This window comes from Zalophus californianus, chromosome 4, assembly GCF_009762305.2.
Source record: "Zalophus californianus isolate mZalCal1 chromosome 4, mZalCal1.pri.v2, whole genome shotgun sequence".
In the NCBI taxonomy this organism is placed as follows: Eukaryota; Metazoa; Chordata; class Mammalia; order Carnivora; family Otariidae; genus Zalophus; species Zalophus californianus.
This window is the reverse complement of record NC_045598.1, coordinates 321,588-347,826: the sequence shown is the minus strand read 5'-3', so window position 1 is coordinate 347,826 and position 26,239 is coordinate 321,588. Positions and strand designations below refer to the sequence as shown.

At 60.2% G+C, this 26,239-nt stretch overlaps 2 protein-coding genes across 4 annotated transcripts; one reads left to right on the top strand and one right to left on the bottom strand.

Annotated features, from left to right (window-relative positions):
- Window positions 1-9,234: 9,234 nt before the first annotated feature.
- B3GALT6 (beta-1,3-galactosyltransferase 6) lies at window positions 9,235-11,758 on the bottom strand. The gene has a single exon (XM_027604580.2). It carries the CDS (start codon window positions 11,724-11,726, stop codon window positions 10,737-10,739), a length of 990 nt encoding a protein of 329 aa, XP_027460381.2. The 5' UTR covers window positions 11,727-11,758; the 3' UTR covers window positions 9,235-10,736.
- A 151-nt stretch (window positions 11,759-11,909) lies between these two features.
- On the top strand, window positions 11,910-25,785 carry SDF4 (stromal cell derived factor 4). 3 transcript variants are annotated; one of them, XM_027604574.2, is made up of 7 exons: window positions 11,910-12,072; window positions 14,975-15,327; window positions 19,061-19,197; window positions 19,497-19,610; window positions 23,320-23,478; window positions 23,836-24,011; window positions 25,102-25,785. In XM_027604574.2, exons 2-7 carry the CDS (start codon window positions 15,023-15,025, stop codon window positions 25,276-25,278), a joined length of 1,068 nt encoding a protein of 355 aa, XP_027460375.2. In that variant the 5' UTR covers window positions 11,910-12,072; window positions 14,975-15,022; the 3' UTR covers window positions 25,279-25,785. The 3 variants fall into 3 exon arrangements, with proteins under 3 accessions (XP_027460375.2, XP_035583003.1, XP_035583004.1); XM_035727110.1 differs by lacking the exon at window positions 11,910-12,072 and adding an exon at window positions 12,099-12,527; XM_035727111.1 differs by lacking the exons at window positions 11,910-12,072; window positions 23,320-23,478.
- Window positions 25,786-26,239: the final 454 nt, after the last annotated feature.

The window sequence follows — 26,239 nt, the reverse complement described above, 5'->3', positions numbered from 1 at the left end:
GGCAAGGAGGGGGAGGCAGGGCGGGAAGAGATCCGAGCCGGAGAGAGCCATTATCCAGCCCCTCCCCTTGGGGACCCTCCCTGCAGCCCGCTGAGTAATGAGGCAGGAGAGTGCTGGTGCCGGGCTGGCGCCAGCCCCCACAGCAACAGGCTTGGCCGATGACCCGTCCTCACCTCTCTCCCTGGTCGCCCCAGGGTGGCGTCAGGGGCGGGGGGCCGAGTTGGGGGCGTCTCTGCTTCACGGTGGCTGCAGGCGCCGGCCTGGTCTGAGCAGCGTGCGGAGATGGGGGGCGCGGCACGGGTGCTTTTCTGGGGAGGTTGGGAGAGGAGGGGCACACCGGGGAGGCGGAAACTCGGGAGGGGGCACTGTCTCCCACTTCCCATTATTGAGGTCCTGCGCTAGGCTTGGCCGTGGGCACTGTCCATGCCGGACACCCGTTTACAGAGGGGAAACGGGACGGGGATGCTGAAAGGTAGTGCCCAGCGCCCAGCCGGACTCCCAGCCGTGCCTGGGGCCTCACTGCATCCAGGGGGCTCCCCCCACTCCCCTGCAGGTCCTGCGACGCCAGCCAGTGCCCTGCCTGGTCAGGTCCAGGAGGGGACAGCTCTCACGGTATCCAGACGTGCTTTGGGGACTGTGACGACAGAGATGGAGACCCAGACCCAGAGATGGGGCCCAGGGTCCACAGAGAGTGACAGACAGGGGATGACAGATGAGAGAGGCGAGGACATGAAGGACAAACCAGGCCGGCCCCTTGGAGCCCACGGTGGCCAGGTGGCCAGGGCCCCGGGCCCGCCGCGCGATTGCACCTGCCTCCAGGTCTGTCTGGGCTTCCTCCCTGTTTCTGCCACCCTAATCAGAGGTTATTAGCCACTTAGCTATAATTCCCCTGGAATGTGCTGTGTCTCCAGTTGAGCCTCCACGGCTGAGGGTGTGGGAGCAAAGGCATGGGGGGCTGGGGTTGGCCACGATGGCTACCGTACAGCATCGAGGGTTGTGAGCTGAGGGGGCCCAGGGTTCAGGCCCCAAGCTCAGACAGGCCCCCAAGGACACAGGCTGGACTCCCAGTGTGAGCAAGGGGCCGGTGCAGAGTGAGGCTCCCAAAGGCACAGCCTGCCTTCCAGACCCAGGTACTGGCCCCACAGATACAAGGGAGAGCGGCCTTCTGTCAAATGGAGAAGATGAAGATTCTTAAGTAGCCGACTCTGGGACCTACTTCAGTGGAACCTCGCTGCCGTGTTGCCCTCAACCCAAACTGTGGTGTTTGAAAAGCTCCCCGCAGCCTGGGGAGGGGTCTGGAGCCCCCTAAGTGGCCCTGGGCCCTTGGGGTGATGCCCAGCCTGAGCGGGGTCTCCAGGGAGTGGGAGAGCCTGGGAGATGGGGTCCTTTTCCCGGCCTGGCCTCTCTGGATTTGTAGCTGTGTTTTGGAGTGGCCTGAGTGTCTGGCTGGGGCCAGAGCCGGAGTGGCCACACAGCTCTGGATGGCCTTGGGTTGACCCTTGACCCCGAACCCTACCCGGGAGCAGCGGGAAGTAGTGGGCTGACCTCACTGACCTCCTTTAGGGCTCACTTCCCAGAACCTCCATCTGACCCTGGGGCTTGCCAGGCAGGGCTCGGGGCTCTGCTGTACTAGGTAGGGGCTCCTGGGAGGGAGCACGCTTCCTCTGGGATTCCCCTAGCCCTGCACTGCCACTGACTGGCCCCTCTTGGCCCCACGGTAGGCCTTGGGACCCTGGGGGAGGGGGTGTCTCAGTGTTGGGCCATAGCCTGGCCATCCCGCGCCCTGGGTGCGCTGTCTGGTTTGAGTGCAGACAGGAATGCGGGTGTCTGGTTCAGGACAGCTGGGAAGTGCTCCTGGGGGCCGGGAGAAACCGCTATAGCTTAGCAGCCAGGCCCCACCCTAGGTCTGTGGCCCGAGCCTGGAGGGGCGTTGTGGGGGGGCGGTTCCAGGCTTTGAGCTAGAAGGCCGCCTGTTCCCTCACCCCATGATTCTCTGTGCGGCTGAGGGATGGGACAGTGTAGGGCTGAGGCTTGCAGAAGAGGCCCCCCGCCCTCACCTGGGCCCTGGGGTCCCTGCCAGAAGCGTGGACGTTAGCGTACAGCCAGGCCCTGGCCCAGCTTTGGGTCTGACTTCGCCCCTACAGGTTGGGCCTGCGGCTGGTGAGCGGGGGCTGTTCCAAGGGTGGCTACCTCTCCCCAGCCAGGTTCCTCCGAGCACACCTGGGAGGTTCTCACTCCCAGGCCAGACGTCCTGACTCCTGTGACCTGGGCCGGGGACTGAGATGTGGCCTGGGGGTGCGGGGGTCTGGGGGGCAGTTTCTGTACTTCTCTCTCTGCCTGTCCCCAGGCCCCCTGTGCTGACCAGCTGTCCTGGCCGTGGCTGGGATGGTGTCTCTGCCTTGGAGCGGTGGTCTCTGTGTCTCTTCTAACCCTGCCTGGGGCAAGGACTTTCTTTGTTAAGCTGGAATTGCCAGGGCCCTTGAGCAAACACAGGACAGGTGTCCAGGACCTAGTGGCTGGCGCCCCTGGCCAGCCGGTCGCTGAGCTTGGGAAACGGCTGTGCTTGGGGTCCTTGGCGTCAGGGAGGCCAGCTGGCTGGACCGTGCTGATGGTCACAAAACCGCTGGACCCTGGGGTGGTGAACCTCGGGCCGGGCTCACTGTGATGGCCGGGGACTCTGGGGGATGGCCGGGGACTCTGGGGGATGGCGGCAAGGGACAGGGATTCCTTACCCCAAGGAGGGGCTCCGAGCACACTGCCCTGGGGCAGAAGCTCCCTGCGGGCAGCAGGGAGCCCTGTCTCACCTGAGGACTCTGCCCTGGACACAGAGCGCTGATCTAAGGCCAGGGAACCCTCTTGAGACGGGAGCTGGGGGCCAGGGTGGGGCGCTGCCTCCCTGGGGTCTTGCTCACTGACTGGGCTTGGCCAGTGCGCCCTATGGGCTCTGAGCGCTCCCTGGCCTGAGGGTCCTGCCCCAGGGTCAGCCAGCTGCTGGGGCTCTAGCCCCGGGCACCTGAGCTGACCCAAGAGCAGAGGCCTTCAGCATCCCCGGGTCTCCCAGAGCCCAGACCGTGCAGCTGGGCCCACGAGGACTGGGAACATGTCCAGGTGTCAAGAGCACAGCCCTGACCCATGTCTGTGCCTCCGGCTGCCATCGGCATGCCTGCCCGCTCGTGCATCTGACCGTGTGCACGGGCCGGCCTGGGGACAAAAGGCCTTTGTTAGGAGGGTTTGGGGTGCAGCCCCTGCTCCGGGGCAGTGACTCATGGGTTCCTCTGGTGTGATAACGTCAGTTTTGCAACAGCCGGCATGTCACACACACACCCAGGCAGCTTCGAGGGTAGGAGGGACCCCCAGCTGCACTTGCGGTCCCTCCAGGCTGCTCTGTCGGAACCTGGGTATGTGAGGGGGTGGCAGCGAGAACAGGAGCGAACAGGAAGGGTGTCAGAGGGCCAAGCAAAACTCCATTTCTGACGTAAAGCATCTCCAGAAGCAACCACTCAGCCTCCCCGGGGCCCCTTGCCTGCCTCCCGGCCCCTGCTGGCCCCCTGCTGTAGGCCTGAGTCCCTCCCACCCAGCCGGGCCCCAGCAGCCTGGGGTCCCTCACAGCAGGATGCGCCTTCACCGTGGGGGTTGTCCGATCCTTCTCCTGTGGCGGGAGGGCCTGACACAGGTGCCTCGCTGTTGCAGGCTCGAGCCCGGCTCGGCCTGCTTTCCGTCACTCCCTTTGTAGGATCAAGTGGGTGCCTCTATCAGGTGCAGGGGCCCCTTGGGGGCTGGGCCGTCAAGATCCAAGAATGCCGCTGGAAGGAGGGGGCAGGGCTTGGGTTTCCTTCTCCTCGGGTCACCAGGCTGGGTCAGGCCCTGGGTCGGTGAGAGGCGGGATCTGAGTGAGGGTCTTCGCAGGCTTCCTGTCTGGCCGGCCACTGCCTGTGGTGTATCGTTTGAGGACAGAGCAGTCCAGGGTCCAGGCTCCAACCAGTGGGCAGAGCAGTACGCTGTCCAGGCCACCCATGGCCCTGGCTTCGCCCTGACCTGGAGCAACACCCAGCACCACAACCAGCTGAGCTGCTTGGTGGACCCTGCTGGCTATAACAGAAGGGGCCTAGGGCCATGTGCAGGGGAAGTGCAGGGACCTGGGGCCAGGGTCAACAGGGGCACCTGTGCATGGACGCCACTCTGGGCACCACCACCTGCTGGCCCCAGATGTGCGTGGGAGGGCCCCTGACCATCCTGCTGAGTGGCCAGCCGAGCTGCTGCCCCTTGCCTCCCCTGCGGCTCCCACCTGCCCAGGCCTCCCCAGATTCCAGTTCTGGCTGCCCACCCAGCTGCCAGGGTCCCCTTCCTAGGGTTGGGGTGTGTGTTCTCGGGTGGTTTTCATCTCCAAGCCAAGTGGAGACCGCTCTGTAGAGACCCTGACCCTCATCACTTCCTGGGGTCCCCCCCGCCGCGCCCCTACTCCCGAGATGGCCCAGGTAAAGCCTTCAAGTCTCTGTTAAGGGGAGGGGCAGGAGCTACTCTCTCCCCATCTCTGCAGAGGCTGGGTCTCCTGAAAGCAACTTGGCTGACGCCACCGTGCCCCCCCCCCAGGCTTGGCACTCTCTCCAGGACCCCACCAGTTGGACGGGGCTCGATGGACCCCCTGGACACCTGCTGGTGCTCAGACCGAGGGCCACACCTCCGCCTGGTCTTTGGACTTGGGCACCTGAGGATAGCATCCAGAATGGCCTTCCAAATCCCTGGGACCTCCCAGAACAGGCCCCCCCCCCGCCCCCCCCACCCCCCCCAGCCCCCGGTCCTGGGGCCCTGCCCTAGCCTCATGGAGTTGCTTATCTGTCCTGTTTTCATTCATTTCCCGTGTCCTGTTCTGGGCGCCTCAGGGTCTAGGGGAAGGTCAGGAGCTGGGAGTGGCTGCCCTGCATTTTTTTTTTTTTTTAAAGATTTTATTTATTTATTTGAGAGAGAGAATGAGATAGAGAGAGAGAGCATGAGAGGGGAGAGAGAGAGAGAAGCAGACCCCCCGCCAAGCAGGGAGCCCGACGCGGGACCCGATCCCGGGACTCCAGGATCACGACGCGAGCCGAAGGCAGTCGCCCAACCAACTGAGCCACCCAGGCGCCCGGCTGCCCTGCATTGATGGCCATCAGCCTCTGTGATCCCCACCAGCCCCAGGCCGTGGGCAGAGCACAGCACTGAGCAAAGACCTGAGGCTGTCAGTCCCCCCTCCCACTCTCCTCACCTGCTACCACCCCTCAGGCCGCCCCATCCACTGCAGAACCTCCCGTGGGACCCCACAGTGCGGGAGGCTCAGGGTCCTCAGGGAGGAAGGGGTGGTGGCTCCAGAGATGCCCAGCAGAGGACACTGCCCGGGGCATGCGGGCCCCAGGACATGTGGGTGGTGGGTTCTGTTTGCTTTGGGAAATCTCTGAAGCAGTCAGTGCAGTGTGGCCGTGGCAGGTCGTGCTGGGGCTTCTGCTGGAGGCTGTGAGGGTCTCAGAGGGGGACTGGGGAGGGATGGGGAGCCAAGAGCACCATCTACAGGGGAGATGGGGGTCAGGAAGGGCTGGGAGTGGGGCTGGGTCAGAGGAGACTGTGGGGGGTGAGTGGGAGTGGTTGTGTGTGGGGGAGGGGGGAACTCTGGGGGTAACCCTGCTGGCGGTGAGCCCACCCTGGCCCTGAAGAAGGGGCTTGTCCGTAGAGGCCAGGTGACAGGTGAAGGAGTTAGCTCTCAAGGCTGTGGGGAGGGTCATCTGGGTGGGGGCTGGGGGGTGTAACCCCTGGGGGGGGACCCAAGGGTGGAGGGACATAGGGTCTCAGGAATGAGGAGACCCCCAGGGCCTGGACTGCAACCCCTTAAGAGCCCAGTGTTTGTTCTGAGCCCAGGTCCTGGTGTTAGGACAGACACAGGAGGCCTTCCGCCTGCTCCCTGGACTCCGGGCAGGAGGGAGGCCGCAGCTCAACCCCAAGCATACTTATTAGGAGGAAAAACAGCCCAAGCCTCTCTCCAAGCCCCTGGGACCGAGTGCAAGCACCAAGGAGCAAGTTAGGTGTAAGGCGGTCTTCACCGGGCTACCTGCAGCCCAGGTGCCTTCGAACGCGGTTCTCCATGGTTCCTCCGGCGGCCCTGAGCAGGGCTGGATGCTTGGCCTGCTTTAGGCCTGTCTCTGGCCAGCAACCCTGAGCTCCCTTGGCCCCAGACGGCGAAAGGTCTCACAATGGGGACCAGGTGCCTGGGTCAGGTTGGGGGCTGAGGGGCACACTGGCCATCCCTGTCGGACCCTGCAGATTCTGGCCATGACCCAGCCAGCCCCTTCCTCCCACTGCAGGACCCTCTCCTCCCAGCCCAGATGCTGGACAGAGGGAGGCCTGCCCCTGGGAGGCAGGGTCTGTGCTGAGCTCTGGGAGGCCCACCCAGCCAGAGGCGAGGGGTCTGGGATGCACACGCAGCTGGGAGGGATGAGGGCCGGTGGGCATCAGGAGCTATGCTAGTCTAGGGCTCAACTATGAGCCTCTAGCCCGGTTGGCACGTGGTCTCCTCCAGCAGGTGTGTGTCCAGGGGGAGCCCCCCCACACTGTAGGCCCCATCTCCTTCAGTCCCTACCATGTCCCTGATCCTTCTCAGCTCTTGCCAACTCTGTTACACCAGGTGGACCCAGGCTTTTGGGGGGTCTGAGGGGGCAGGGGAGGTCTTGGCTCAGATCTGGGGGACAGGGCAGATGGTGGGGTACTGCACCAACTCCCATTTGCCACAGGGCTCCTGGCTTGCCTCTGGGAGCCACACTACCCTCCCCAGCATGACTGTGTGGTCCCCTCCTGGTGCCCGGCCATCCTAGGGCGCCCTGCCTCCTCCAGAGTCTCTCTCGGGTCCCACGTTTCTCTCTTTCGTATTAGAATTAGTGTTGTAATATATATATTTTTAAATTTTAAAAATTTTGAGATGATTGTAGATTCAGTGCAGTTGTGACAACTAGAGGTGCCGTGCCCCTCACCCAGTCTCCCCCAGTGGCAGAGTCTTGCAAAACTACTGGACAATATCACAAGCAGGACGTGGACATCCAAGCCAGATGTGGGGCAGTCCCAGAACCCGCTGCCATCTCCCTTTCCACCTCTCCTCCTTGACCCCTGGCAGCACTGATCTGCCCTCCATGTCTAGAACCATGACCGTCCAAGAATGTCATGGAAACGGAGGTACCCAGTATGCAACCTTTTGGGATGGACTTTCCTTGCTTGACTAATTCTTAGGAGATGCATCCTGTTACTGCCAGTATTTAAGTTTCTCCCATTTTCTAGCCCTGGGACTTTGTCCAAGGCACTCAGGCTCTATGCCCCTGTCTCTTCCTCCTTTCTCGGGAGCATGAAGGGGCTGTTGCCAGGGCTCTCCACATTGGCTTAGGGGAGGGAGGGGCAGGACCAGGGCCTCTCATGAGGAGAGGGGCACCCCTTGAGGTGGTGCTGGATGCCCCATGCCCATCTGCTCCTGACGCCCTGCAAGGGTGGACCCTGACGGCCACTTAAAGAGAGATACTAGTTTGGCTGGGAGAAGAGTTAGTGGTCCTATATCCTAACCCCCCCCAAACACCAGTTTGGTGGTCTGACTCCCCAGCTCCCAAGAGCCTACTGTCTCCTGGGCCCTGGGCCGGTGCTGGGCTCACGGAGAGCCTGAGCTCAGCCCCTGGTCTATAGGGCACACGTGTCCAGATGGTGTGGAGCCCACAGTGCGTGCCTCAGTGGGTGGGAGGTACAGTCTGGGGAGGGGAACCCCGACCTGGAGAACCTGCCAGCTGGACTGGAGGAGGGCAGGCTCTATCCATAGGCCCTGGGGCCGCAGATAAGGCGATGGCTGAGGGTCAGTCTAGGAAGGGGCCTCTGGCCCTTAGCTCCCAAGTGTGGTCTGAATGCGGACATCACAACCACAGTAATGATGCCCAGTCAGCCCAGCGTCTGGTTTGTTCTGTTTTGAAATTTAATGATTTACTTTGAACAATATGAACTTTCCATTTTTGTCAAACCTGGCTGCATACGGGCACTTTCATGTGATTCAACTGAGTGCTAACGCTCAGGGACCCTCCCCCGCTCCTCCAAAGAGACATGCCTCGATTTTTAGATTTTTTACTAGGAGGTCTTGGACATTGGTGCCATGCTTTCCATGGGGTCCACTCCAGAGAAACCCAGAAGCTACAGCAGGACTGCAGATGCTGGGCAGGGATGTGGAGGTCCAGCCTTTGGGTGGGATCCGGGCTCTGCCACTGATGCCTGTGGCCCCAGCAAACTGTCTGGTCTGTCCAAGCACTGTCTCCTTGTCTGAAAAACGGAGACGTGCACGTGCCAACTCCAGCGATCCCGACGCTCAGACAAGACATCCGGGTGACAACGGCCAGCAGGAACCAGGCCCCACCGTTCTCAGCACCCCTTGGGAACCTGCCCCCAGTTGGCAGGGTCCCACTCTGCTCACCTCAGTGTCCCCAAACCTGGACCCTCTCATGAATCCTTGTCTTGGAAACGTGTTCACAGGGGCAGTCAGGCCTGCCTCGAGGCGCCCGATCAGAAAGCCCACATTCACCTTATAATCAGAACTCTGTCACATCTTGGGACCTCTCTGGCCCAGCTTCTACCTTCTAAAGGCAGGAGAATTGCAATCACAAGACCATCCTCCCTTCCTTCTGGCCCGAGACTCCAAATTCTGGGCACTCTTCTACCTTTAAACACAAATAACCCAGGCCTGCTGTTAGGATGATTGTGTCCCCCAAAACTTAGATTGAAGCTTTAACCCCCAATGTGATGGTATTTGGTGCTGGTGTTAGATGAGGCCATGAGGGTGGGCCGTCTGGTGGGATTAGTGTCCTTGTAAAAAGAGACATCAGAGAGCTTGCTCTGGCTCTCTCTTGTGCCAAGGACGCAGCGAGAAGGTGGCCCCCTGCAGCAGGAAGAGGGTCCTCAGCAGCACGCGGCCCTGCGAGCACTCTGAGCTGACTGCCAGCCTCCAGAACTGTGAGGAGGACACGTCTGCTGCTTAAGCCAGCTTGTCTGTGGGGTTGTTACGGCAGCCCAAGAGCACCAGGACACCCGCTCCTAAATTCCACGGTCTGAGAACACAAAGGAAAGGCAATACAAAGGCAAGTCAGAGATTTGCTCCCCGCATCTGCATCTGCCCCAAAGTGGGCCACAGACATCAGCAGCATCGCCAGGCGACCCAACCCAGATTCCAGAATAAGAACGTGCAGCATCACACACCGCTGGGCTCACAGAAGGGCTCACGGCTGTCCTGGAGCCTCTTTATTTCACTTTTGTGATGACCACAGCACTCACTTTTCACATTTAATGGGGAGAAAAGAACCCTGATCTTCTGAGGATGTGTTAGGTATGAGAGGTGATCAGCCAGGAGGGTGCGCGTGAATGCTTTTCTGTCTCCAAAAGGTCACGCCAGCCAGCAGAGCCTGTTTTCTTAAGACAGAATGTGGGAAACCTCACCGATGCTTCCAAGGGCTCAGATTCCTGGAACTTGGGCCCAGAGTCTAACATAACAGATGTGTGTGTGAGAAACACTTGCCCCTGCATGGCCGCGAGGAAGCCTTAAAAGGAAAGTCTTTTCAGAAAGAGACAATGGGACTGACTTTTGTGTAAACTGTAAAGAGAAATGGACAGTTTTAGAATTCTTCCACATTTAAACACACAGGCAGTAACAAGTCTACAACCCGAGCTGTAAAAACAGATAAATCCACAAAGCCCAAGTTCTGATAGAAAAGTCTTCCCTTAAATAATTTAAAAAATACGGAGACCCACACACTCCTAACTTAAATTCTTATCTACACAAATTTACGATATTTATAAGTCACAGACTAGTGCTGAATTACATTTATCACGATTCACTCCAAAGCAACACAGACCAAAATACCACTGAAGCTAAATAACAAAACACACAGTTAAATCTTAGACTGCCACATGACAAATGACACCAACATGGAACATAAAAGGTAACCTAACCCAATAAATCTAGGGCGATTTTGATAAAAGCCACTGGGTGCAACACAAAGCTGCAACATGCAAGAGCCCGAGGGTCACCTCCCTATAGCCACAGCTCTTGGTGTGGCGATTTCCTAGGTGGACGGTCAACACAGGATGCGGGACGAGACATAGTCCCCAACCCCGAACAAGTCCAGATTCGTGTTTTGGGGCCAGGGCCCGCAAGTGCCGGTCGGCTCTGGCCTCTGACTGCTCTCCTCCACCTGGGGAGAAGACAGCAGGTGCGCAGGCTGGGCTGGGGCTGCAAGCCCCTGCTGTCTGCCCTCACGCTCAAAGCTGGGCATCTTCCCAGTCCAGGCCCACGCTGGCTGAGATCCTGGGACAGGACACTGCCACCTGGACATTATGTGTCACCCGGGCAAGACCCACGGGTCGCCCAGACGCGGATCAAGACGCGGTCTGGAGTGAGGCCCCATGGCGGCCACGGGGGTGCACAGGCCTGGGTGCCCACCAGAGCTGGGACCTAGGGGCCGCTTGGCATCTGCCTGAAAACCCCACTGGTCGCCAAATACACCCGGCCCCCTCGAGGGCTGGACTCATTCTGGGTAACTAGCCGAACCGGCCAGCTTTGCCCGTGTAAGGCCAGTGGGAGGCCCCTCAGCAGCGGCCCCACAGGACCCCGAATGACTCTCGCTGCGGTGGCCACCTCCTGAGGCATCTGTCCTGGCCTCCCGCCGGCGCCATGTGACGTGTGGTGGGTCAGCTGTGGCTGCAGCTCAGGGGATGCCCTCCTTCCTCTGGCAGCACTGCGAGGGAGGCGCCGACCAGTCGTAGACGTAGGAGAGGCGCAGCTGAACCTCCTGCTTGCACAGGCGGCCCTCGCGCGTCAGCGTCTGGTGCTTCTCCAGCATGTCCTCCAGGCTCTGCTTGTGCGTCACCAGATACTGGTTGCTGCAGCCGCGGGACTTGTACTCGGTGTCGAAGCGCGGGTCGTGCTCGCGCTGGACGTCCACCGGCGCCAGCCAGGCGCCCAGGGACACGTCCTCGCTGTGCCACGCGCGCAGGTACTCCCGGCTGAGGCGCAGGTAGTGCACCAGGTCGGCCGAGAGCACGTAGCCGCCGCCCAGGGCGTAGGGGAGGTAGTAGTCACAGAGCTGCCAGGCGGCCTCGCGCCAGCGGCCCCCAGGCTTGACGCGGCCACGGCCCGAAAAGAAGCCCCAGTAGAGGCGGCGGCGACGCGCGGGGTCGCGCGCGCGCAGCTCGGCCAGCAGCGCGTCCAGCCGCGCGAACGAGTCGTCGTCCGCCTTTAGCACGAACTCGAAGGCCACGTGCTCGTCCAGCCAGGCCAACATGGCCAGCACCTTGGCCGTGAGGTTCTCGTACGCGTCACGCAGCGCGGGCAGTAGGAGCAGGTCGCCGTGGCGCGCCTGCTCGCGCTCCAGGGCGCGCCGCTCCTCGGCGCCCAGGCCGCCCGTGCCCACCGCGAAGCGCGCCCACACGTCGCCCGGGCTGCCGCGCCGCGCCGCCGCCAGCCACGTGCCGCGGACCACGCTGCGCCGTTCGGCCGCCCGCGGCGCGCTGGCCACCAACACGGCCAGGAAGGCGGCGGCGCGCGCGGACTCGGCAGGTGGGGGGCTGCGGCCGGGAAGCGGGTGGGGGCCGTCGGCGGCGCAGCGGGCCAGGTAGAGAAGCCCAGCGCCGCAGAGCGCCAGGCCGCCCAGGCCCAGCGCCGTCCGGTGCCGCCACGCGCGCCGCAGCAGCTTCATGGCGCGCGCGCGTGCGGGAAGCGCCTCCGAGGCCCCGAAGCCGGCGCGCAGGCCGCGTCCCCCAGCGGCGGAGGCTGCGGGCCAGGCGCGGCCCGTCACGTGCCCGCACGGCACGTGGGCACGCGCGCTCTTCTCATTGGTTGCCGGGGAGGGGCCGAGCGTCCCCTTCCGCCCAGAGAAAACATGGCGGCGCCAGCGTCGTCGCGGTGGCGTCGCGCCCGCGCTCACCGTTCCAGCTCCGCCTCTTCCCGGAAGAAAGATGGCGGCGGCCTAGGCGAGTCCCGTCGGAGGCGTCACGGGCGCTCGGGCCCCGCTCGGCGGATCCGGGGCGAGGGGAGGGAGGCCGGTGAGTGAGGGCCCCGGGGCGGGGGACGCCGGGAGGCCGACGCTCTCTCGGGCCGCTGGACCCTTGGCTCGTGTCCTCTCTGCCCTCACCGACGGCTGCCGCCGGGAAACTGAGGCTGACGGACTGTGGTCGGCAGGGGAGTCGGGTGGACCCCGGTATTTACCAGCGAGATGACCTCACTCCCCTGGTCGGTAAAGGTGCCCTAATTGGTAGGACTTGGTGAAGATTTGAAATCGTGTGCGTAAAGCCTCTGGTTTCCGGTTCAGCCGGTGGCAGTTGTTATCAACGCCCTGAACGCGCCCCCAAGAGCGGTGACAGAGCTTTTAGATGAAGCGTTTGCTTTTCTGACGGCAAGAGATCAGGCTCGCCGGCACGGATCCCCCGGCATGGCCGAGAAACGCCGCCTGCACTTCAGCTGGGCCCCTGGGGTGGGGTTGCCACCCTGAATTGACGAGGTAGAGGATGGGGATTCCCTGGTCGGCCAGCCAGGCCCCTGCCCTTTGAAATCCCAGGGGCGGCGGGGGGGCGGTGAGGGGCAGGCCGAGGACGAGGAGCTGAGCGGTGGATGGCATGCTGAGCCGCGCTGCTGCTTTTGTGCTCAGAGAAAGAACTGGCGTCTCACTTGACCTCCTGATATCTGTGCGGTTATCTCGGGGTTACTTTTGTGCAGAATGACGTGTCCTACCCATGAAGATAAGTAAGGAATTGACTGTTTGTTCAGGGAGCAAAGCACAGTCTGTTTGGACGTGATACGTGTTTTTACGGCCACAGTCAGTGAGGGCGGTGTTGATGTCAGGGGAGGTCATCTTGGTTTGCGCAACACTTTCCTAGCCGGGAGGGCTGGGCCGCAGGGTAGAGTGACACGCCAGCAGGAAAGGAAACCTTGGTGACCGCAGGCTTGCACAAGTCTTGCCTTCCACGGCAGGCTGCATTTCCTCCTGGGCCCACCTTAGTGGCAGCCCCGCTGGCATCTCCTTGGCACCTGCGCACGGCATCTCCACTCAGTTTAATAGCCCCCGAGCTGTTTGCTGGGGCTGCAGGTGCCTCCCCAGACACCACTTACTGGTTTCCTCCTGGCCTGTTTATGTCGAGTTGTGTTGGTCTTGAGACACGTCCCTTGTGTTGTTCCCATGGGCCCTGTGTTTTTTTATTGTGCACTTTTGCAGAGCACTGTCATTTTCAGGAACATGCATATTGCGGTGTGGCAGAGACCCCTGTACGTGTTCACTCGGTTGTGTGGACAGTGTGACAGCTGCTGGGACAGGGAAGAGAAGGGTGTGGCGTTCCAGTAGATGTGATTCAGGGCAGTCCCAGCACAGAGAATGCCACGGCTCGGGTGCTTGTGGGGAGATTGCAGGCTCCACAGACCTGGAAAGAGGGATTACTCCCTCAGAGGAAGGAGACAGATGAGTTCAGGGAGCAGGGTCTTGTTGAAGGGCCCAGAGAGCGCACAGGTTCCGAAGACTAATGCATAAAGGTGTCACCCGGCCGGTGAATAATGCCATTCGGGAGCAGGTAGGTTCAAAAGGAAGCATCGGAGAAGCAGTGGCATCTGCTAGTGCCGCCAGACCAGTCAGCGGGAGCCCCTTGTCCCGCACTGTGTGCCCTCAGGCTCCAGTGGTTGTGCTGCTTTGCCCCATGCAAGGCCCTGTGCTTCCTGCCATGCCCCAGCTTGGCTGCAGGTGGCACTCTGGCCTTCGGCGAGCGTGTCCAGGGCCACCACCCCTGGACCCTGAGTACTGGTGGGCTTCCCTCTGCTGCTCCTCCCTGTAACAACTGCCAGAGGAGGGGAGGGCCTCAGCTGCACCTGAGAGGACCACCAGGTGTGTGCCAGGTGGGCAGACTATGAGAGGAACAGGTTAAGTAAAGGGCAAGAAGGAGCTGGAGTTCCTTTTGGGGAGTGTGGAGCATGAAGGTCCATGAGAAGCTGAGCAGGGAGCAGAGCAGGCAGCTGGGCCCTGTTCTGGCACCAGCCAGAAGGGAATTCCAGGCCATTCCAGAAGGGAATCTGGAGGAACCTGGAAAGTGTGAGGGAAAGCAGGTGGGCCTGGGTGGAAGGAGCCGGATGTGGGAAAAGGCGGGGATGGCTGAGTGCTTGTGGGCCTGGCATCCTTACTGTGGTGTGTCCTCATTGCTGGGCCCAGACTTCCTGGTACTCCTGTGTGAACATGAGCAAGGGTGTGTGTGCGTGCACACATAGGTGTGTATATCCGCGCACATGTGTGTGTTTGTGTGTCCCATGTGCGTACGAGTGTGGTATATGTGCCTGTGTGCATGTGTGTACTTGCAGAGTGTGTGCGCGCACCTGCAGCGGTCATTGAGGTGGGAAGGTAGGAAGGGGCTGGTGCCCTGCTGGATGGGTTTGGGCATTTGCTGGCACCAGGCCCAATCCTCACAAAGCCTTGGGGTGGGGGAGGGAGCTTCCTGTTTCAGGGGGGAGACTGAAGCTGGGGAGGCCAGGTGACTTAGCCAAGGTCACAGAGCTCACAAATGCTGAGTTGGGATTTGGAGAGTGAGTTACCATGATTCTGGGGTCTGTCTCGATGCCAGGAGGGACGGAGAGAGACTGTTCTGGGAATGCCCACTGTGGGCATTGAAAAGGGGTAGGTTTAGTGGTGTTGGGCAGCCTTTGAGGTGGGTATCTTTGGAAAAAGAAAAAGTAGTATGTTTAGTATGTATCCTGTAAACCAAGAACTTCCACTTCATGTTGTAAACGAAACGCCTCTTAGTGAAGTATTTGCTGACCGTCTGTTGAACGATGGCTGTGTCCTCTTTATAGACCTTTAACTGCAAGCTGGGATCTGGCAGCCACGGGCTCTTGCCCTTCTGCAGTGCCTGGGGTGGTGGGAAGGCTGTGACCCCACGCCTCACTTCCTCACCTGCCCCGCCCCTCTCTCCCCAGCTCCTGGCCGCACTTGCAGACCATCCCACAGTCCGGACCCAGGTGGCCATGGCGTCCAGGCAGGCTCCCCTCTGTGGCCTGGTTCCTCACTGCCTCTGGCTCTTGGGGGTCATCCTTCTGATGGATGTGTCTGCCCGGCCTGCCAACCACTCATCTGCTCGGGAGAGAGCCGGCAACAAGGATGAGCGTGAGATCCTGCCCCCGGACCACCTGAATGGAGTGAAGCTGGAGATGGATGGGCACCTCAACAAGGACTTCCACCAGGAGGTCTTCCTGGGGAAGGACATGGACGGGTTTGAGGAGGATGCAGAGCCACGAAGAAGCAGGAGGAAGCTGATGGTCATCTTCTCCAAGTGGGTGCCCAGGCCTGGGCGCTGCCAGAATCTAACTAGTTTGCTCACCGGGCATGTACTGTGGCCAGAATTCACACAGGCCCTGTGCTCAGGCGGGGCAGTGTCCACAGGTCTCAGGGGGCCCATGCCTTAGGAGGTTCTCTGCCCAGCATGGGCCTGGTGGGGTCTAGGCTCCCAGGGTATTGGTGACATGGTGGCCCAGCCATGTGCCAGGACCCAGGATTCATGGCTCTCAGTTCCAGGGAGTAGACTGAGAAGAGCTCGTTCATGGGGCTGACTTTCCTGTGGAGCCACTCTGAGTGCACACAGGTGTCACACAGGCTTGGACTCCTGCACAGGTCACGGGTGCTGGCCGTGAGCACACACGCAGGTCACATGGCCCGGTGGCTTTGGAGCCTCCGAGGGAGGTGAGGGGCTTCATGGCCAGGGCATGAGCTCAGGAGGAGGCCTTTGGCAGTTGGACCTGGGCTCTGTTCCCTGAGCCCGCCAGCCTCATCCTCATCTGTGAAAGGGGTTGTTGAGAGCCCTGCTTCCTGGGCGTGGTGAGAACAAAGTGTGCTGTGTGCTGTCTACTCATAGGATCAGGGATGAGGGTGGAGAACAGATGGAGGGCAACGGGGCTGCCCTGGATGGGTGTTGGCGAGACAGAGGGATCCCAGAGGCCTGCCTTTTTGAGGTGCTATGTGCACTGGGTGCTGGGGGGGCCAGGTGGAGGAGCAGATGGGCTACCAGCTGGAGGCAGGAGGTGGGGGCAGGAAGATCTGCAGATGGTGGGCTGGCCGAGACCCGGTGAGGAGACAGGTGGGTGCTAGCACAAGGTTGTGCGCGCTGACACTGGACTTGATAATCTGCTCATGATTGGGCCGGCTAATGTAGAGGGCGCCGGGCTCTCCCCGGGACTCTGTTGGGGGTATCCATCCCCACGCCGAGAGCCACCTTCCTGGCAGCCTGCAGAGGGTGGTTTGCACCACTCACTGGGCCAGGGGCGAGGTGTGTGCCCACAGGCAAGAGGATCTACCCAGACTACCCTGGGCATCCTCAGGAGAGAGGGTGGCTTCACCCGGGGCCCCAAGGTACCTGTAGAACTTTGAACCTGTGAATATCTTACCTGTTAGAAGATCTTCCCATCAAACGAATTCAAACTCAGCTTTTGAGCCAACAGCAAGTTCTTCCCGGGGCTGCTTCTGTGCCTTCCTTGGCACTTTTGTGTGTTGCAGGGTCTGGGGGGGGTCCAGTGGACGGGCCCAGAACTCTGGGAGGAGGGGGTCACCAGAGGGGCCGGCACTGTTAAAGGGGAGGGACCAGGCAAGGGCCCCTTGGACAGGTGATAGGAATGGGGCAGAATCCTGAGAGGGTGGGCTGTGGCCCGGAGGCTCAGTGCCAGGAGCAGGTGCATGCCGCTGGAGCAGGGGGAGCACTGGGGGGGGCGGGACAGCTTCCTGCTGTGCTTACATTTTCATTGTTGAAGGTTAGCTCTTCACCCGGTTGGAACGTAGCTGGGTGTCATGACAGAGCATGGAGCCAGAAATTCAGCAGTGAGACTGGGACCATGGGGGCTGGGGGTGTGGCTCAGAGCCCCTTCTAGGTCGAGCCCCCTGGATCTCCCACCTGGCAGGGCTCTGAGGGTCGGGTGTGCAGATGTCTGTGCGTGGGCAGGGGGAGGGTTGAATTCCGGACCACACCTGGGCCCCTGCCGGCCTACGTGTGGTGTGGAGAGGGGCGGGCTTGCTCAGCCGGGCTGTGGTGCTAGGAGCACATCGGCTGGGGTGCAGACAGTGGGGCCAGCAGGAGCGCTGTGTCTGTCCACGGGAGGTGCTTTTGTTATGCCTCCTCTATTTTGCGGGGTCACAGGTGGGGAGCAGCTAACCCCGCTCGCTGCCCCTCGCCGCAGCGGTTTCCACACCGACTTCTGCCTACAGCAGCTCCTGCTTTAAGACGTCCCAGCATGGCCGCCGCCGCACTGGCTCCCTGCCCGAGTCACACGTGGTCTCAGGACCTGGTTTTGATTAAAGTAATGTTGCAACAACATTTTTTTTTTTTAAGATTTATTCATTTATTAGAGAGAGAAAAAGAGCGTGCACACACCCGTGCCTGCCTGTGCATGCAGGGGGAGAGGGAGAGGGAGAGAATCTGCCGGCTGAGTGCAGAGCCCGATGTGGGACTCAATCCCACAACCCCGAAATCATGACCTGAGCTGAAATTGAGTTGGGTGCTTAACTGACTGAGCCACCCAGGTGCCCCACCACATTTGTTAAATAAGCTTTTTATTTTGGAGTAGTTTCAGAGTTACAGAAAAGTGGCAGAGATGGCCAGTTTTCCCTCATACCGACAGTTAGGTAACCACGGTGCATTTGTGGAAACTGAGAAGCAGCAGTGCTGTGTTCCTGCTGTCTACACTGCAGATGAGAGATTTCACTCGGTTTGCCAACATCCCTGTCCAGGTCCCACACCGCGCTGAGTGTCACAGCTCCTTTGTTCCCTGTGGGGTGGCCTGCTGTCTCGGACTCTCTTACTTTTTCATGACCCTGACTGTTTTGAGGAGGACTGCAGAGCTGTTGTGTCGCATGTCCCTCCTTTTGGGTTTGTCTGCTGTGTTTTCTGGTGCTTCCGGTGGTGTCGTGGGCTTGGGAGAGAACAGCCCAGCGGTGGTGAGGTGGCCCTCTCATCACATGCTGTCGGGGGCGCTGGCCTCTGTAGGACAGCACGGGGCACGTGGGCCTGGCCACCTGGTCCAGGTGGTGCGTGCCAGCTGTCTCCTCGCTCCCTCCTGCTTCTCTGGTGGCCGCTCAGTGAGGCAGTCACCCTGCAGGGGGTGGGAATGAGCGGGGCCCCCCGCGGTGTGGGGGTGGCAGGGGAGGTCCACTGTATCGTTTGGAATTCTGTAAGGAGGCTTTCTCTGTCCCCCATGTGTGGATTTGTCGGTCGTTTCCTTCCGTCAGCTGGGGCTCCTGGATGTTGGTCGTGTACTTTGGGTCCGATCCAGCCCTGCGTGGTTTTGCTGCGCACACTGTTGGGAGCTCTTTCATTTGTTTGTTTTGGGGGCACTTCCTTTCTTGTTGGCGCTTCCAGATGCTCCAGGTTCATCTTGTGTGCCTGCCTCCGCCCTGAAATCAGCCATTTCTCCAAGGAGCCCTGGTTTCTTTCATTGGAGGATGGTGTTTAGGAGCTGGGATCTGGGCACTGGTGTCCGGGCCTGAGGTCCTCCCGGTGGGCGGGGCTAGATGACGTGTGGGTGTGCAGGAACATGTGTGTACATAGGTATGTTAAGTCAGGCGCACACGTACTAGTCTGCACATGTGTGTGTGAGCCATTGCATCCACAGAGCACTGCTAACTCACATGTGCGCACGAATGTGCTTGATCCATGCATATGCATGTACACACTTGCATCTACATTTGCTTCTCCATCTACCCGTCTGTACCCACGTACGAAACACGACTCTGTTTTGGCTTCACAGCTCTGGTCCTGTCCCAAACGTCTGGGTGTGTGGATTTGGGGTGATGAGGCTGCCTGTCCATCCTCCCCCAGTGGCCCCCAGAGTGTGGGGGAAGTGGTGCTGAGCTGCTCTGCAGAGCAAACTGTCAGCCTTCCCAGCCACCCCCAGCATCACTGTTGGGTAGAGTGTGTCCCTGTTCACGGCGGTGGAGCCCCTCTGGCCATGCTTTGGTCTGTCAGTCCGTCTGTCCTGCCTGGGTTCTAGAGGCCTCGTCTGACGTTGCTTGTCTGCCCTCAGGGTGGACGTGAACACTGACCGGAGGATCAGTGCCAAGGAGATGCAGCACTGGATCATGGAGAAGACAGCAGAGCATTTCCGGGAGGCCATCGAGGAGAGCAAGGTGCACTTCCGTGCAGTGGACCCTGACGGCGACGGTATGGCCGACGTCAACCTCACCCCATGGGCCTGAGGCTGCCAGGAGGAGGGTGGTGTGCACAGAGGGCAGAGGACGTGAGGACCTGGGCTTCGGGGCTTTGCTACGGGCTGGGCTTCGGGGCCGGGCTTGGGGGCCGGGCTGGGGGCTGGGCTGGGGGCTGGCTGCAGCTACTCTGGTGCTTCTGCTTCTGCCCTTGCCTGTAGGGCGGGGTTATTGACAGATGTCCGAAAACATGACGTCTTTCTTCCTAAAACCATCCATTGTGAAACAGCCTAGCAGGTCGGTCTTCTCTTCCAGGCCGTGTGTCGTGGGACGAATATAAGGTGAAGTTTTTGGTGAGCAAAGGCCACAACGAGCAAGAAGTTGTGGAGAAGATAAAGAATGGCGAGGAGCTGAAAGTCGACGAGGAGAGTGAGCGCCTGGGCCCTGTGGTGCGCCGCGAGGGGGCCTGTAGCCAGGGCAGGCCATGGGGCAGCAGGTGGCCTCCTGTGGGCTCGAGCTGGGGGGGGCAGGCCGGTCTGGGGGACAGGACAGGGTCCTGGGGAGGGGAGTTTGGTGAGGCAGGTGGTGTGGAGGTGGGGCGGGGCCGGCCACCAGCAGGGCAGAGCTCCGCCCTCCCCTCAGCCTTTAAAGCTCATGGGCGAGGGAAACTCCGGGTGCGGGTGCACTGGGGTGCTGGCTAGCTCCTCAAGTGCGGCTGGAGAATACTCACCCCCTTCACTGATCCCACCTGGGGGCCCCTGCCGAGCCAGGCATCAGGTTTGGTGTGCCGCCTCATGTCCTGGCCTTCTTCCACGTGGTGGGTCACCGTCCCCACCCTTGTCCCGTCGTGTCTTCTCCTGGTGGGCGTGGGTGTGCGGGAGTTTCTCTGTGGCATCTCTGTGCCCGGGACACAGCCCCCGTTGGCCACGTGTCTGTGTGGTGAGTGGGCCGGCACCCTGTCCTCTGCTCCGTGATGGCTGCTGCAGGGCGGGCTGTGGGCGCTCCTGTCCTCTGTCGGGTGCAGTCATACCTTCTTTCTTTCTGTTTGTGTTTTTCTGCTCGTCCTTAATCCTGATCTCCCAGCTCCCTTGCTGGCATGCAGGGAAGTGATTGGCCTTTCTGTGCTAACTTTCTGGCCTGCGGTCTTGATATGATTCAGACTTTCTACGCAGGTGATCGTGGTATCTGTGAACACGGACGGTTTGTTTTCTCCTTCCCGATCTGTGTGCGTCTGATTTTCTTTCCTTATCTTACTGCATTGGCTGGGACTTCCAGTATGGTGTTGGAAAGCGGCGGGGGGCGGGGGGCACCTTTTTCTTGTTCTGATCTTAGAGGAGAAGCATCTGGTTTCTCACCATTAACCTGATATGAGCTGTAGGTTTTTTGTAGATGTTCTTTGTCTAGTGGAGGAAATTTTCCTCTATTCCTAGTTTGCTCAGAGTTTGGATCATGAACGGCTGTTGGATTTTATGTCATGCTTTTTCTGTGTCTGTTGATATGATCATGTGATTTTTCTTTGGCCTGATGTGATGCTCACGTTAACTGATTTTCAGATGTTGAACCAGCCTGCTCAGCTGGGATGAGTCCCACTTGGTCGTGGTCTGGGATTTTTCTTACATGTTTTGGATTTAATTTGCTGATCCTTTGTGGGGCACATTTGCATGAGACACACTGATCTGTAGTTCCATTTTCTTGCAGCATCTTGTAGTGTCTGAGTCCCCAGCCTTCCAGCTGTCCCCGTGGGGGCCGCCCGTCACGGGCAGCTCGTCCATGTCCCCCACCTTTGTTTCTCCAGCTCAGTCTGTCTGTGGCGCACGTGTGACTTTGCAGCGCCAGACCCCTTTCCTGAGCAGCACAGAGGCTTCTGGATGCCCTTGGGTGCCGGCCGGCCTTCCCCAGTTCCCTGGGCACCATCCAGGATTTCACTTCGTCCTTTTTTATTTATTTATTTATTTATTTATTTATTTATTTATTTATTTATTTATTTATATATTTTTTAAAGATTTTGTTTATTTATTTGAGAGAGAGAGAATGAGAGATAGAGAGCACGAGAGGGAAGAGGGTCAGAGGGAGAAGCAGACTCCCCGCTGAGCAGGGAGCCCGATGCGGGACTTGATCCCGGGACTCCAGGATCATGACCTGAGCCGAAGGCCGTCGCTTAACCAACTCAGCCACCCAGGCGCCCCCGTCCTTTTTTTTTTTTTTTTTTAAAGATTTTATTTATTTATTTGACAGAGCGAGCGAGCACTAGTAGGCAAAGCAGCAGGCAGAGGGAGAGGGAGAAGCAGACTCTCCGCGGAGCAGGGAGCCCGATGCGGGGCTCGATCCCAGGACCCCGGGATCATGACCTGAGCTGAAGGCAGAGGCTTAACCAACTTAGCCACCCAGGCGCCCCTCACTTCTGTCCTTTTTAAATCCTGTAACTTGGACGTGATTTTTTTTTTTTCTGAAATGCTTGTTTGCCTCTTTCCTATGTTTTTGTTTTGTGTTTCCATGGTTTGTCCTGTAGTTCCAGCTGTTCCCTGAAGGTGGTATTTAGAGGCATCTGGGGGTCCTGGGGGTCCTCTGTCCTCCTGCCAGCATTGGTGATTTGGCACCAGCGTCTGGGGTGGCTTCCGGGGCGTGGGCTGCCAGGCCTCTGTCCCTGCCTGCTCTCGGGAGCTAGTCTGTCTTCAGCACCTTTCCTTCGGGTGTGCCTGGGGTCAGGACCTGTCCTTCGGGAACATGAACTCTGTCACCTCAGCCTGCCTGTGGACTCTTTTATCTCAGCACGAGTTCAAGGCTCCTCATTCCCTTCTTCAGTTTGGGTGGGGTGAGCAGGTCTGGGGCATCAGAAGTGAAGAGCAGTGTTGAGGGTGTGGGAGGCCAGGGGAGTGCAGGCGGGGGCTGAGAGGTAGGAGTCCCCACGTGGCAGTCGGCCTCCTCGGGGCTTGTGGGGCTGCCAGCCCCAGGCACCACAGACGGGGGCTTGCAGGGGTCGGTGGCAGGCCTCCCTCCAGCTTCTGGTGCCACCAGCGTCCCTGCTTGTGTGTCTCTGTCTGTGCGCAGACATCTGCTGTTGGCTTCAGTGCCCACCTTAAATCTCCAGTGACCTCATGTCGAGGTCCTTGAGTAGTTACAGCCCCACAGACTCTATTCCATCGGGTGCTGTTGACAGGCCGCAGGTGGACGTAGCGAGGCCGCGCCTGTCCCCGTACGGGGCAGGAGGGAGCAACCTCTCACTCCCACCTTCCTCTAAGTGTATTTGCCATTAAAAGTAGGTCACCACGGGATCTTCTGTTCATCAGAAGGCACTGAGACTCAAGGTGACGGGTACTGTGTGGGATGCAGCCGTGTCCCCGTTGCGCTGTACCGAGGCCTGGGCATCCCTGTTCCCAGTGACTGCAGTGAGGGTGCGGACAGATCTCTGTGCCTCAGCTCTTCCTGCTCGCCCGGCTTCGACCGCTCCACTGAAGACCTGAATGGTCACTGAGCCTGTGAGGTTGTGGGGGCAAGCTCTGGGCCATGCTCCCCATGCCGGGCCTTCCCACGGAGGGAGAATGGGGGCTGTGGCGAGAGTCTGTGGGGGATGCTTGAGTCATATCTGGAAGCTGGGTTTTCCTCCAGAGCCCTGCCCTCTGCGTACGGTGCACGTGAAAGATGGAAAGGAACAAGGTTGTGCTTTGTTCCTGTAGGTGCATGGTGAGGGTGAGTCCGCCTACACCCTGCTTTCCATTTCTCCCAAGGAGCAAAGAGCAGCAGTGAGCTGAGGGTGGGGGCTGTATGAGGGCAGGGGGCGGGTGTCTGTGCCTGTGGGAGGGGGCTGTGTAAAATCTGTGTCTTGGGGGGTCTGGGTTTGTATCTGGAGGGGGGGTCGGCCCCTGTGTTTGGGTGGGGTCTGTGTCCACGGGTATCTGCATCTTGTGAGATCTGTGTCTGCGTCTGAGAGCAGTCTGCCTGTGTCTTGGGAGGGTCTGTGTCTGTCTGGGGGGCTCTGCACCATCTGCCTCCCTGAGGGCTGAGCTCTCCTTCGAGTGGCAGGGTCCTTGGCCTCACTCACCCCAGTGTCCTGAGCCAGCCTTCCCACCCAGGCAGCACATCTCAGAACTTTTCAGATGTGAGCAGGTGTCCTGGGTCCTCATGGGTATGCCTCTCTCAGCACAGGAAGTCCTGGAGAACCTCAAGGACCGCTGGTATCAGGCGGACAACCCCCCCTCAGACCTGCTTCTGACTGAGGACGAGTTCCTGTCATTCCTGCACCCTGAGCACAGCCGTGGCATGCTCAAGTTCATGGTCAAGGAGATTGTCCGGGACCTGGGTGAGGCCTGGCCTGGGACCCAGCCTCTAGGGGTGGTGCCTCCCTGCTGGCGGCTGGGCTGGAGGCAGGGCCCACTGGGCACCTGCAGCGTCCTCCTCCCAGCAGGGGTCGGCCCGGGGGTTTTGGAGGCTGTGCGGCTGCACAGTGGTGAGGGAGGGTCAGGCCTTGTCCTGGGCCATCTGGCCTCTGTCAGGCTCTCGAGCAGGTCAGGTGAGATGCACCTGTTTTGCTTTAGGCTAAAACTGAACACACACGCCAAAATTTGGCAGCAAACCTGTTTGGTTTACTTTCTTCTGGGTGGGCCTGGGTGGTCCCATGTCTACTTGAGGTCTGAGCGTCCACTCCCCTGTCTGGCAGACCAGGACGGTGACAAGCGGCTCTCGCTGCCCGAGTTCATCTCTCTGCCTGTGGGCACGGTGGAGAACCAGCAGGGCCAGGATATCGATGACAGTTGGGTCAGAGACCGAAAAAAAGAGTTTGAGGAACTGATTGACGCCAACCATGATGGGATTGTGACCATGGCGGAGCTGGAGGTGAGTGCAAGTGCCCAGTGGGCATCTGAGGTCGGGCCCAGGTCCCCAGGCTTCCCAGGGTGCCTGAGGCAAGAGGCTGTGGTGGAAAGGAAGGCAGCATTGGTCCGGCTGTGGCTGGTGGTGTGGCACTTCATGGCACCTGGAGGTGGGCTCCCTGTGTGCGGGGGAGGGGGATTCACCTGACAGCATGGTCACCTGGGGCGCTCAGACAAGATTTGAGCAGAAAAGCAGGCAGCGCAGTGAGGCGCCTGTGCCTGCCCCCGGTCGGGGTGCCTGGGACGTCTCGGCCTCTCCTGACTCCAAGCAGCCACTCCCCAGCAGGCAGTTGGCTTGGGCGCTGGGGGCTGCAGGCCATGTTGGAATCCACCATCTTCCCCTGAAGTGTTTTTGCTGGTGGTGTGTAGGTGCTGTGTGGGCCTGTTTTTCCCCATTGCTGGATGACTCATTGTCTTTACACCAGAATTCTCTGATCCCTGTTGATAGCTGGTGGGCACATCTGGTTCAAGGATTGAACAGCGGCTTGTCGGCTTGTCGAGTCTGTATCCGGGTGTCACGTGACCCACGGGCAGGCCCCCCCCCCCCCCCCGCGGCCACTCAAGGCTGTTTGCCCTCTGGCCAGCCCCTTCCTTCCATCAGGGGTGCCCTGAGGAGGACAGGAGGCGACCAGTCTCAGGCACCCATGCAGGCAAAGGCTGTCTGGCCCTGAGCCGCTTTTAGCCTGGTGTCTATCTTCCAGAACATTCCAGAACATGCCCATATCCCCTTCTTGCTGCTTCTGTTCTGTCAGCCCGTGGGGTGTTTTAAATGAGGTGTTGATTTCTGCAGCTGGTGACAGGGTCAGAGCTCCGCAGCCGCTTCCCTGAGGCAGGAGGTGCTGACCTCGCTGACAGGGCATCCGTGGGGGGCGGGGGCATCTGCCCTGGGGGGGGAGGGTGTCTCACGGCCATGTCACGAAGTGTAGACTTTTGGTGCTGTAGTGGAGATGACTCCCGGGGTTGACGGGCCCCAGTGCTGCTGGGGAGTTGGGTGCACTGGGGAGGGCCGTGGCAGCCAGGGATCCACGCTGACCCAGTGGCCGGAACCATTGTAGGACTACATGGACCCCATGAACGAGTACAATGCCCTTAACGAGGCCAAGCAGATGATTGCCATCGCCGATGAGAACCAGAACCACCATCTGGAGCCCGAGGAGGTCCTCAAGTACAGCGAGTTCTTCACGGGCAGCAAACTGATGGACTATGCCCGCAACGTGCACGAGGAGTTCTGAGCCCGCGCCTCCTGCTGCCTGCCCCACGCGCCTTGGCCGGCTGGCCCCTCCGGAAGGCCTCCCTCCCTCCCGCGGCCCCAACAGCCGTGGGTCCAGGCTTATTACAGATGTGCTTGAGCGGACCCGAGTCCCGAGGTGCAGTTGCGGGCTGGCTGCCCCCCATGCGTGGGGGTCCCACGTGACTGCTGCGTCTCACTTCTGAGAACCGGGTGCTGTTCTGCCGAAGGCACTGACCGCATCAGGGCCCTGTGGGCTCACCACACCTGTGGGAAGTAACGCAGCTCCTGCCATTTCCTTGAAAACTGAGAAGTGAACCAACTATTAGAGTGTGCTCTGCTGGGAGCCCGTAGCCGGCCGCTGGGGGGTGCCTGCCACAATGTTCAGTCTCCGAAAACACAAACACTTGTGATGAGAATCTCATTAATGTACTTTAAAATAGAGTTGCCTTTTTCTCCTAGCTTCATTTCTTTGTTGAAAAAAAGCCCATAAAACGATTTTGGAACATTTGTGGCTGGGTGGCTTCCACTCAGTGCTTTTGAGGTGGGTGATTTGGTGAGAACAGAGGGTTTGGTCAGGCTCTTGCCAGGGCAGGTGCAGAAGGGACCAGGCCCCTGGGTGGGGCTGCACGTAAGGGATGTGTTTAGCGATGGGGAGGCCCGTGGGTACGTGGAAGAGGGTTCTTGCAGGGAGCTGAGGATCGGGGCTACGGATTCAAAGTCAGGAGCGTGGAGCCTGGGTGAGACCCCCTGGGAGGGGCCAGGTGGGGGGACCCGAGTTCCTGGTAGAGAGGGAAGATCTGAGGACGAGCCCTCAGGGCAGGGGCTGGGGGAGAACACAGGAGTCCACCGAGCGTCACCTCCAGCTGGGCTGGCTGTGGGGGACGGAGCAGAGGTGGCCAGGGGATCTGGGGTCTCACTGAGCCTGTAGTCAGGGCCTGGGGGCAGGACGGGGCCACGGGCAG

Coding starts and splice junctions, on each gene's coding strand:
- B3GALT6 (XM_027604580.2), bottom strand. CDS start 11,726: ATGAAGCTGCTGCGGCGCGCGTGGCGGCACCGGACGGCGCTGGGCCTG.
- SDF4 (XM_027604574.2), top strand. CDS start 15,023: ATGGCGTCCAGGCAGGCTCCCCTCTGTGGCCTGGTTCCTCACTGCCTC. Junction 15,328..19,060: donor CTGATGGTCATCTTCTCCAA/GTGGGTGCCCAG, acceptor GTCTGCCCTCAG/GGTGGACGTGAACACTGACC. Junction 24,012..25,101: donor TGACCATGGCGGAGCTGGAG/GTGAGTGCAAGT, acceptor GAACCATTGTAG/GACTACATGGACCCCATGAA.